The 12,661-nt window shown below is 41.2% G+C and overlaps 1 protein-coding gene across 1 annotated transcript in view; it reads right to left on the reverse strand.

The window, feature by feature from the left end:
* ttc27 (tetratricopeptide repeat domain 27) overlaps nt 1-12,661 on the reverse strand; it is an 86,346-nt gene that overhangs the window by 13,350 nt on the left and 60,335 nt on the right. The window contains 4 exon segments of the mRNA XM_085183139.1: nt 2,014-2,179; nt 5,938-5,990; nt 7,065-7,163; nt 7,990-8,217. Coding sequence (XP_085039265.1) covers nt 2,014-2,179; nt 5,938-5,990; nt 7,065-7,163; nt 7,990-8,217 — 546 coding nt within the window.

Here is a 12,661-nt window from a genome sequence, read left to right on the forward strand (position 1 = left end):
CAGGCAAGGTACTCTTTGTTTGTATGTAGACGTCATATGTTAATGAAGCTATGTATATTCATGCAACCTCAATAAAAGAGCAGTGTTACGGGAGAGCGGACGGGAGCAACTGGGGTCAAGCGAAGGAACGGCGTTTGTCCGGTTCTCTCCCGTGCACGAGAAACATGAAGAACTTTGCCTACTCGTGTCTTGCTTTGCTGTGTAATTATATTGTGTTCAACGTTCCAGCGAATAGGTTTATACTACAAACGTATCGGTGAGTGTGAGGAGCCATCTGTGAAACACAGTGGAGCTTCTGTCAAGGTTTGGTGCAGCGCTTCAGGCAGTGGTAATGGCGAGCTTGTCAAAATTGAACAAGTTCTATGTTCATTGAATTATAAACATAGAAAAGTACAGTGAGATTCTGATCCACCAGTACCATCTGTAATCCAGGTCAAACAGATTGACCTGAATTTAAAACAAAGTTGAACACACGTGTGGGCAGTCGGCCGGTCGCGGCTGGCCTTTGCAGAGCCTGAATCTCAACATTATTGGAGCAGTGTGGGGTTGTCTTGACAGAGAACAGAACAAAAGGCAGGCAAGATTCAAGGAAGAGCTTTGGACCATCGTTCTAGAAGCCTGGAGTCTGAGTCAGACTGCAGCAGCTCGGGGACGGAATCCTAACACACAAAAGAGTGGTTGCTATGACTACTTGCAATCTGTTACTTGATATTTAAAAAAAATACAATTACCAATTTTTTCTAGTTGCAAGGTGGTTGTAGTCTTGTTGTCACTCTAGTGTGACTGAGCTATCATTAGTCACAGCTGATATTACTAAACACTCCTTTTATAGCACTCCTTAAATGTGCAATTTCATGCTCTTTTCCGTGAAAGCGCTTTGGTGTTTGGTTGTCTGTAGGAGATTGTCGGCCATTAATAAATGTTCAAGAAAACTGTGTTCTGAGAAGATATTTTAAAATGAGGAGGCAAACAGAGAACTAAAGACTGAGTGAGCTGCTCTGAAGCTGCTGCTGACCTTTTCAACCTGTGTGCTTTTACATTTGCCAACCTTATCGATGAGGCTGACCAGGACACAACCTGCATAAATGACCATTTTGGTTGTTTGAAACAGAGAAGACAAAGAGGGACACGACAAAAGAGAGAAAAAAAGAAGATCATGTATTGTGGGATAAATGTGACTCTGTTTGCATATTTAATTCCGAGGCCCACAGGATCTCTGAGTCAGAGCTGTGATTTTTATCCATTCCCATTAGGCTGGAAGACGTCTTCTTCAAAGTTAATTGCTCAAAACTACGTGAGTAAAATGACTGCAGGGCTGAAGCAGACCATTAACAATGGAAATACTACCACTGGCTGTCTCGCCTTGTTTATTCAAAGCTGATGGTTAATTTCTTATTTAGAATGCATCAGTTGCTGTGGGATTAATGAGCTGTGACTACAAGAGGCTTTTCCTTCAGAGTTTCTAAATGACTCGGCGTGAGTGACCACAGTGATAAAGATTAACAGTTTCACCTGCTCGGTGTGTTGTGATTGGACAACAAATCACGTTTCCCCTCTCACAAAGCTCTGAGACTTTGCACAGAGTAGAAGAGGTGGATAAAGCCAAAACGCTGAACTTGAGCCAAGTATTCCAGAATTTAGAGAAATGCATATCTTTTGTTTCAAAAGTTCTTCCTTTCAACACAGACAAAGCTTCATTTACAGAAAGTCAGTTAATTAGTGCAACTTATTAGGAGCACTGCAAGGTGAAAGAAATACAGAGAGCAAAGGGACCAATTCCTGCTTCACAGCTCTGTCTCATGTGTTCAAGTCAGACATTTTTATTTGTTATTTTTGACCATGGTGAGCTAAACCTAACAGATTTCAGGAGACATAGATTGCCCCTGAGAAGCTTTATCCAGCCAGGTATAGTTTATTGTTTGCCAAGCTGTGTCTCATTAGACACGCAGCCTAGAATAAATGTTTTCCCCATTCTACATGGAACAAAAGAAGAGACTAAGTGCAGTCACGTACCTGGATGTCCTTGTAGTTCTCCCTCAGGTCCATAAGACGGTGGTATGCCTTGATGGCTTCAGCAAAATCTCCAATGTCAGTGCTAACAACAATGAAGTTCTCCCAGATCTGCCAGTGTTCGTAATTACACTTAAGGGCTTCCTGCAGGGTTCGAAAAGCCTTATTTCTGCCAATGACAAAAAGGAGAGACGAGTTAGAAGAAGATCATTAAATGTATGAACAGAGTTCTAGGAAGTTCCACGCTTGGTTCATTTCAAAACTGCTTGAGCTTAACTGGCAGTAGAACTAACCAGGTATTAATTAAAAACTCGCCTGCTTTGCTTCGGTTTCAGGCCCGAACAGACAGAAGGCTGCTGTCAAGGGCTAAAAGTCTACCTCTGTACCTGAAAAGCCCCCACAGCCAGAAATTACAAAAAAAAACACAGAGGAGAGACACAAACATGGGCTGGAATGAAGAACTTCACATATTTTTATTTGGAGTATTTTTATTGTTTGTTTGTTTATCTGTACATTATTTGTTTCCATCCATCCATTCGCTTCCGCTTATCCTTTTCAGGGTCGCGGGGGGTGCTGGAGCCTATCCCAGCTGTCATAGGGCGAGAGGCGGGGTACACCCTGGACAGGTCGCCAGTCTGTCACAGGGCCAACACACAGGGACAGACAACCATTCGCACTCACATTCACACCTAGTGGCAATTTGGATTATCCAATTAACCTATCCCCACAAGCTGCATGTGTTTGGACGGTGGGAGGAAGCCGGAGTACCCGGAGGGAACCCACACAAACATGGGGAGAACATGCAAACTCCACACAGAAAGACCTGATGGTGGAATTGAACTCAGGACCTTCTTGCTGTGCGGCAACAGTGCTAACCTGTCATTATTTGTTTCAGATAGCAAAAAATAAATACATAAATAAATATCTGAACACTGTCTGGATGGTTACAAAGTTCTGATGCTTGTAACGACTGCTGTGAAGACTGTCTCAGCAGGCAGGCAGAGATGACTGTAAACTGGGACAGGCGAGATGCTATTTTACAGCAAAGCTTAAGAATGCACTTGATTTACTTCTGAATGACTAAATGACCCTGAATGAGTGCGACTTCACTCATAAGTAATGGCAAGTTTGTCGTACAGTTCAATTCAGAATTACTTTGGTCTAAATTCCTTTTATAGACATTAGGGAAGAAAGACAATGGTTGAGTATTAATACTAATCCACTAAGCTGTTTCCCCCACAAAGACTTAACAATGAAGCCAGATCAAAAAGAAGCTCACAGTTCGCACACAGTGGGAGAATTAGAAAGAAACAGCTGTGCTTATCAACAGAAAAATTCAGGATATCTTCAACGACTCAACGGCTCCTTCTGTCATCAAAGAGAACGGGGCTGTAAAACTTTCACAAAGCATCCTCCACAGTAAGCAGACACTGACACCAGCTGAGGTCAACAGCAGCCTGACTGTCTACACTAACTACAGATGAACAACAGCCTCCGTTTTAAAGCAGTTACTGCTGATACCAAAAACAGTTAACTTCTGCTCTGTTTCATGAAAGTCTCAGTATATTGAGGAGCAATAATTTGGGTTTCCCCCTAAAACCTCAGCATGATGACTAAGTGAAGAGCTTTAGGACAGAGCAAGTTTTGGCGATATAAACTTTTGAGCTGCAAAGCACACCAAGTGCAGACTGCGCACTTATTCAGAAAACATCTCCCTCTACTAAAAACCAACACTCCTAGTAGTAACTATCACAACTACAACAGGCATAATACATGATTTTTGTTCACAGATTTTATGCAATATGCAGTAAATTCAGTACAACTGATTCATTTAAATACTCTTTTCCTGACAGGGAAACTCTTTATGCCACAAGGCTGCAAAAACACTCTTGTCCCAAACTATCAGCCACAGAAATGATCCTCTTTAATACATCCAGTAGCTTTTTAATGTCAAGAGAAGGCTTTGCACTGCTGTCCAGTGTGTTCTTTTGTTGTGTCTCTCATAACATCTGCAGATGGCCGCCCCTCCCTGATCTGCCAGAGGTTTCTTCCTGTTGAAAGGGATTTTTTCCTTACCACTGTTGCCAGGTGCTTGCTCAAAGAGGTTTGTCTCTTATATAGCAGCGGTCCCCAACCCTCGGGCCACGGACTGGTACCGGTCTGTGAGTCGTTTAGTACCGGGCTGCGAGAGGTGAGGCTCGGGTGTGAAATTTATGTTTTTTGGGGTTTTTATCGTTTTTTTAACTTTATTTTATATCGTTTTTATCGTTAACTTGGTTTCTCCTGGGTCTTTTCACGTATGTTATGAATAAATTTTCTTGTTTTTTGGTACCGGTACTGGTTTTATTTTGTTGTATTTATCCACGACACGTTAAAGGCCGGTCTGTGAAAATATTGTCGGACATAAACTGGTCCGTGGCGCAAAAAAGGTTGGGGACCACTGTTATATACCTTACAATATAAGGGCCTTGAGGCAATGGTTGCTTTGGTTTGTTGCTGTATAAATAAAACTAAAATTAAAATGAACTACTGTCTGAAATATCTCTCTGAACTTACTGAAGTGCCATCTCTGCACTTTCAGTTTGTGTTGCACCACAACTCAGCATCTAATCTGTACTGTTTGACCACTAATTAACCTTAAATTCAAGCCCAATGACATGCATGTGCATGCATGTGCATGCGCATTCATGTTACCATGCTTAAGTTGGGAAGGTTCAAGTCTTAACATTAAACTTTCCAGTTAAATCGCTGATTTTTTTAAGCTGACAAAATTGTATTCATTTTGAATTTTTATTTCTTTGTACAGTGTGACTCAGTGTGTTGTCCTGTCATGAGCCTGGCAGAGTCTAATACATAACTTTATGCTAACCTTACCGGAACAAATGCATAGCATTTCCTTTATCCGTTTCCCTGTGATTGGCACTCGTAAGCTTCGTAAGCATCAGGTGTCAGATCATATTCTCAAAAATGTTCTGAAACCCAGCAGCAGAAACCCTGACTGGCATTATTCTCATCCATGGACATGTGGAGATTTTCCAAGTTTTCCACCTCAGTGGGCAACAGAGGAGTGAGTGCAGTGTCAGCATCAGTCTGAAGATATTTTGTCTTTCTGGTCATTCATTTGTCATTTCTGCCTCATTCCCCTGAGTCTTATCTACCATTTGCTTTCGTTATGATTGACTTTGAGTTCTAATAAATATGGCTCACTATCAAAATGTAATGACTTGTGGCTATAATAGAACCTAGGTCACAATAACTGGACCATGTTCTGGATTCGAACCCCGACCTGTTAATAGAATTTGACAGACCATTTCTCATATTGACAGTAACATTACTTTAATCTACACAGCCTTTTTGCATTTACAAAGGCTACTAATTCCTATAGGTGTTCCAACTTTTCTAGATTACTTACAGCCCCCCCTGTCTGCATAAAAGCGTTGTTGGAACACACTGTGGTGCCATAGCCTCGTGAGCATCAGTTGAACAGTATTGACTACAGAAAGTAGTGTGTTGCTACAAAAATGTTAACAATGGAAGAGAGATAAACCATCATGACACTTAAAAATGTAGTCCGTTCCTACAGAGAAATCACAAATAAAGTCAAGATGTCAGTGAGCACAGTTTCCTTCACCATCAAAAGGGACTCAGAAACTCTGACAAGAAGAGGTCTGGCAGACACAAAGCCACAAATGAATCTGAGGACACGTTTCTGAGAGTTCACAGGACAATGGCTTCAAGTACAGCTTGAAAGACTACTGAAAGACTATTTTGAAAGACTACTGGAGCGTTTTCCAGTGTGCTGGGTGTGGATGGTTTCAAACACTTTGCTGCTTGCGGCAGAAATCCTATTGGACAAAACTCAACCCATTCTATTACCTGGCACACCAACAACAACAAGTTTCCAATATGCACTACACTCATACTCACTTCATTTGGAGGCGAATGTAAGCTGTAGAAAGGTTGTTCCATGCTTCTGCATTCTGGATGAAGGTGGGGTAGAGGGTTGGGCGAGACACAGGTCAGTGAGGAAAAGAAGACAGTGAGGAAAAGGAAGTAAAGAATAACAAACAAATCAGGTTTATGCACATAAAGAAAAGCTGGAGTGACTATTAAACCCTCACCAAATGAAATGGTGTGTTAAAATGAGAGACGTCTATATATTTGCTGTGCACTAACTGTGTGCTATGAACATAAATTTATTGAAACGTTCACTTTGGGAGGACCAAGCAGAAACAACCTCCGAGACTGAAAAATAATCACAACTGCCACAAACTGCGTTATCTCAGTTAGCAGACTCCCACAAACTTCACTTCATTAAAAAGCATGTTTACAGCCTGTTTAAAACTGTTTTTCCAGTGGTCTACAGAAAGTTTCCCCTTCATAAGAGTTGTCTGCAGGGTGCCCTTTTTCCATTACGCAAGGCGTAAAGTGAGACATGTAGTTGCTTTGACATCTATACACACGCAACAGTAGTTGATAGTTGTCTACTAGCTTCACATCTACTTGTTCTACTCACTGTACTTAACATCTCCATGTCTGTCACTAAAATAATGTTATGTAATATGTAATTTAATATGGCCCTCTGCTTGGTACAACCATCCAAGAAGTGAAATTTGAGTATTTTATTAGTCTGTCAGTCCTGCAAGCTTACCAGCATTAGGACAAAACACTAAGGCTGCTGAGGTTTCAAAATGTGGAGCTCAAAACAAATGTCCACTGTACAGTGGTACATGCCAACCTGTGGTGTCGCCCACACCAACACAACCACTATGAACCGCCTGCCAGATTTGTCTCCCTGTGACTTTGTCCAGTTCCCAAAAGTGAAAATCAAGTTAAAAGATAACAGTTTTAGATGCAGTATAAATCTGTAGTTGATGCTTTGGACATTACTGAAATAAACTGCATGATTTATTTGTGTTAAAAAAATCTTCATGCACTAGCAGCCTCAAGCAAACCCACATTACTTGGCCTTTAAAACTAAGGATGGACTTGGAGAAAATACATTATGTCAAAGAGTGTCCCTAAAAAGAAAGACTTTGTGTGTAGGTACTCACGTCTGGCTCCAGTCCCACACACCTCTGGAAAGCCTTAGCAGCTCCCTCATAGCCCTCCAGGGCAAAGTAGGCACAACCAAGAGAAAACCACACACCGAGCTGTGCACACACACACACACACACACACACACACACACACACACACACACACACACACACACACACAAAAGGTTTGTATTGAAGTGTTAAATTAAGGCACAGATATTTCCCTGAAATGACCTCAAAAAGTGTTTGTTAACAAAGCAAAGAAAGATTAAAATCCTGACCAGGCTGAGAATCTATCCCAGCTGTTCTGTTAATATGTACTTATGCATAGAGGTGTTTTAATTAAATATCAGTGATCCCACTTACACTGATGGATTTAGTTGTCTTGTATCTTGTACCTGATGTCTAAAAATCTGAACATGTAACTACATTTTGAACAAATTAAATTCATGACTAAATCTGGTTGCTGTGCCTGTGGCTCGTGCCATGCTTGCTCTAACTAGGTAACGCATGGCTGTACAATGGTAACCTTGTACATGTCTATTATCCAGTTCCACTGCTCAAAGGTTTCAGGCAGTGTTTCCCCACCAGCTGGATCACTAGGTTGTAGTGTTCTTTGACATCCTTCAGGTGCTTTCACAAAGACGATCTTGTGCTAGCAGTTAGACATACTTTACTGAGTTGGACTGCAACTGGTAACAAAACATTGAAAGGTGAACAGGAACCAGTGTAGAGACCACAGAACGGCCCAGCATTTTAACCACCTGTAGGTCTGACCCATTCTTACACATGTAATAGTGATCACTGACACACTCAACTTTTAGTACAGTTGAGAAAATAATTCATTCTCGTGCACTGCTGAACATGAAAAAAGTTTTAAAAAAGTAAATTATTATTAAACTTTATAGACAAATGTGAGAGAATGATGATTTGCTTGTACCTGCATGCTGTTGATTTTGAGTGACTGCTCAAAGCAGTTGACGCACTGCTGGAACTCCTTGTGGCGGAGGTGTAGCAGGGCTTTGGAGCGCATAGCTCTGGCGCTGCGCTGACCTGACAGCTCCCATGCACGGTCGTAATACTGATGCTCCCTCAAGATGTCTCCTAGTAGACAGTACAGACTAGGTGTCTCCTTCTTCTCCAGCTCCCTGCGCACAATCTCCTCGGCCTGAGCACAAATAGAGAAGAACAAAGGTGAGTTCAGATGAGACATGTGAAACTGCATTCAGCTTCCATGTTTGTTGGATTTTAGGTGGATTTCATTTCCAAACATAGCAACATGAACACTAATATCAACCTGTGTAAGATGTTAGGACATACGGAATATACCTCAGCGTCGACCTTTTTGAATGCCTCTAACTTAATCTATAATACAATCTTAGAAACAGTGCATTTTTCTTTTTAATATAGGTACTTGCTAACATAAGTTAACTAATCAGGTCAACCATTAATAGCTTAATTTAATATCAGGATGGCCAGCCTAAAACAAAGATGAACTTTTGTGTTATATCATATTAATCATGCATGTAACAGCAAAATATTTTCTACCTTATAAAACCCTTGTCGTGATTTCTTGGAGCACCAAAAAGCAAAACAAATATTTGGCATTTTATATGAGGACAGGTCAGAGGCAGCTGACACACATCTCACCAGCTCAGACTAGGCTTTGAGTGTTTTACATGTAGTCCATAAGCAGTGTTGGGGAGTAACGGAATACATGTACCGCCGTTACGTATTTAAAATACAAAATATGAGTAACTGTATTATGTTACAGTTACCGTTTAAAAAGGTGGTATTTAGAATACAGTTACTTTGTTGAAATAAATGTATTACACGGCGGTACTTTCCTGTTTCATATTGTAGCGGGTCAGGACTGTTTGGGTTTTGTTTGACAGCTACGTTCTGTCGTTCCAGGTGGCAGCGTTACGGTTGCCATGGTTACAGGGTGACGCTCTCTCTCTGCGTGTTTCCTGGGTGATAGAGGCCTTTTTGTTGTTGTTGTTGTGCTAAGCTAATAGGCAGAATGCTACCGGTATAGCTCTAAAGAATGTAGCATCATAGGCAGTGTAGTCCGTGCTGCGTTATGTCTGTGAGCGCGAGGAGGGAGAAAAAGGAAAAGTACGAGCAGTGTTGCCAACTTAGCGACTTTGTCGCTATATTTAGCGAGTTTTCAGACCCCCTTAGCGACTTTTTTTCTAAAAAGCGACTAGCGACAAATCTGGCGACTTTTTCTGGTATTATTGGAGACTTATTTATGACGACTTTTTGACGTGAACACGCATATCGCTCTTAATCTCAACAAGCAGCGGTGCTGCCGTGGGCGCCTCACCCGTGCCAAAGCACTCACGGGCGGAGGATAGTCCTCCCCCAGCTGCTATCAGGGCAGGAGACGTTCACACCTGTGCGTCCAAACGGCAAATGAATCGCGCATGAGCGAAGCCTCTGCTCCCACATTGACTGTAATGCAGTCAGTTCTTCCTTTACTGTTATGCTGTTTTGTGGACCACAAGGTTTAAAACTACTTAAACACACACTCTCACACACAAATTAACTCCACCAGAGTGCCAATTTCGGGTCACTTTTGCCGGTCCACGCCCGGATAAAGGAGCAGGGTTGGAATTGTGACATTAAAAAACAATAATTGCTAAAAGAAATTTAATTTGTAGTTCTAAATAAATTCTAACTGCATTTAGGACGTTTTTTACTCACTTTATGTCTCTTCCACGATGTTATTTCTCTCTCCAACAACGTAGGTTACAATTATATTAGCATGACAAATTATGCAAATTAGGTGATGACGTCATCTGGCGACTTCTAGCGACTTTTAGGACAGCCAATAGCGATTTTCCTTACTAAGGAGTTGGCAACACTGAGTACGAGCTGTCACGGAGCAGAAACGGGAGCTGGAAGCATGTAAATATAATAACAACCACTGCAGCCAAGAAGAGAGCCTGACGAGCCCAGTTGTAAGTAAGCTATTAAGACTCGACTGTACACCGTGTTTGTGTTTTCCTCCGAAACAATAAGTTCGGTTGCAGCAGCCTTTCAACACCTCTCTCTGTCTCTCGCTAGCAAAGTTGACCCAGACAACAAAGTAAAGCTAGTTTTCAGCTATGAGCCCAACACAGAACCCACCGTATTAGTCAGAGGTCCCTTTACTACGGTTCGGAGCCGCGGACCTTCAGCAATAGTAATAAATCACACAGCAATAGTACATTCATGCAGTTGTAAAAAGCATGATAATATATTAAGTAATCCAAAGTATTCAGAATACGTTACTCTCATAACGTAACAGAATACGTTACAGAATACATTTCGGGGCATTTATTCTGTAATGGAATACATTTTAAAAGTAACCTTCCCAACACTGTCCATAAGCATGTCTCAAATACATGTGAATGATCCCCAAGAGTCGCCCTAGATATTATGTGGTGTTAAATAGGTTCATAGTGTCTTTATTTGGTTTTGGGGCATTTTTACACTGTCCGTTTTAGTTGACATCCTACCGGAATAGCACCTCTTGCTACTTCCTGCCTGCCTTTGCTACCTTTTAAGCCAACACAGTCTGTTAATTGGCAGTAATGGTGTATTTTACTATTGTGTGTTTGGCACTAGCTGCCGTGAGTTGCTTGTAATAGTTTGTACAAGTGAGTTCACCTAAAGATGTGCTTTATCAGACATTAGCCTAGACGATAATTAGCCATTAGCTTATTTCGTTGTGCTTCAATTTATATGGTAAGGAAGTATAGCCTATGATGCTTAAAGGTCACAGCATTTTCTAATTGTAAAAGAATGTTTACGCATATCAGACCACACATGATATTTTGTGTCTTATTTACAGTTTTACAATTTATTCTTTCATCAAAATCCATGCTATGTATCCAACTGGACATAAACGACCACAAAAGAACAACGGTGAGCCGATTGTTATCTACCTGCCTAGTTAAGTGCAGGGGAAGAATAATAACCAAGTGACATAAAACTGCAACACTTAGTAAAACTTAATGATAATCAGATTGATTATATTTCTTTACGCTGCAAATTTAACACCTACCATAAATTTATGGAAAATTTCAGATATTCTGAGGACCTTTTGAAAAATTGTCATTTCACACTTTCTTTTTAATGACTTGTAAGAGCTCTATTAAAAGATCTCTTCACCTCTCCTCAGGAGATATGAATAACCTATCCTACTGGGGTGGCTGTAGCTCAGGCGGTAGAGCAGGTCATCTACTGATCGGAAGGTTGGTGGTTCGATTCCTGGCTTCCCCTAGTCTGCATGCCAAATATCCTTGGGCAAGATAACCCCAAATTTCTCTCCGATGCATCCATCGGAGTATGAATGTGTGTGAATGTTACTTAGAAAGCACCTAGAAAAATATGCTTGTGCGAATGGGTGAATGCACAAGTTGTGTAAAGCGCTTTGAGTGCTCAGATGAGTAGAACCAGTCCATTTACCCATCTACTCATACTACAACACTACGAGAAGCAAAAAAACCCAAACCAAAACAAAAGAAAGTATCAAAACACAGGCTGAGATCTAGGAATGAAGTCTGACAGAAAAACAAAATTAACATAGGGATTATGTTACAAGTATAGTAGCTGTCAAAGTACCTGTGGACATTTGCACTCGGTGCACTTTGTTTTGCCACTACATGTTTTGGATTGCAGCTCACGCACTTGTGAGGGTGGAATAATGAGATTGTTTTCTCTTTCCAAATCCCTCTGTCTTGATTTAGGTTGTGAAGAGTGCCAACCTAACCACTGCTAGCGAGCCGAAGGCCTCTGAGGTTTGACAGAGCCTTAGGTTCACTGCATTCCTTTGCTGTCATGGGGCTGATGCTGGGCCAACAGCCCAGCCCGATTAGGAACGAGAAACCCCATCATACTTATCTAAACTACACAACGCTGAGCAGGTTGTACCCCATGCAACATTCCCTAATTAAAGATAATACGGTAACACAGACACACACACCTATTAAGACCATTACTTTGAATTTTAATCTAAACTATAACTCAAACATGGAAAACAAATTCATCTGATCTGTCTGAAGTTAAATGTCGCTCCCAGACTCGAGCGGGTGCGTCTCAGATTAATTTAGTATTTGCATATTACATATTAATGCGTGAGGCTGATGATGACTGTAGTCATACTGTTTTCTGAGAAAATTCAGCAGTGCATAAAACATGAGGATAACTTGAGGTCATTTTAGTTTTAAGGTTGAACAAATTTATTCCGAAAAGTACCCCCAGAAGTGCAGATCAATCACGTGGACTTGAAGGATGGTGGCTGAGCAAGGAAGACAGCTGGACACTGTGAAATGCAGTATACCAAGGGTAATTGCTATTCCTGTGCTAACTGCTTTTCTATGAAATGTTGTTAAAAAGACTGGGACCTACTGGGATCTATGGAGGAGAGAAGTCCAAATTGTGAAACATCAGTACCAAGACATCCAGACTGAAGTCTCAGTTATACAAACAAGAAACTATCAGAGCCTCGTGCCGTCAACAAACAAGCTGTGTGCCAAAAAATACAGGGTGAATATGTGACGCAGTATGCCACAACATCGCCATTTTACCTTTTTTTGGTTTCCTGCAATTTCAAAACTTCT

This window comes from Neolamprologus multifasciatus, chromosome 13 (genome assembly GCF_963576455.1).
Source record: "Neolamprologus multifasciatus chromosome 13, fNeoMul1.2, whole genome shotgun sequence".
NCBI lineage: Eukaryota > Metazoa > Chordata > Actinopteri > Cichliformes > Cichlidae > Neolamprologus > Neolamprologus multifasciatus.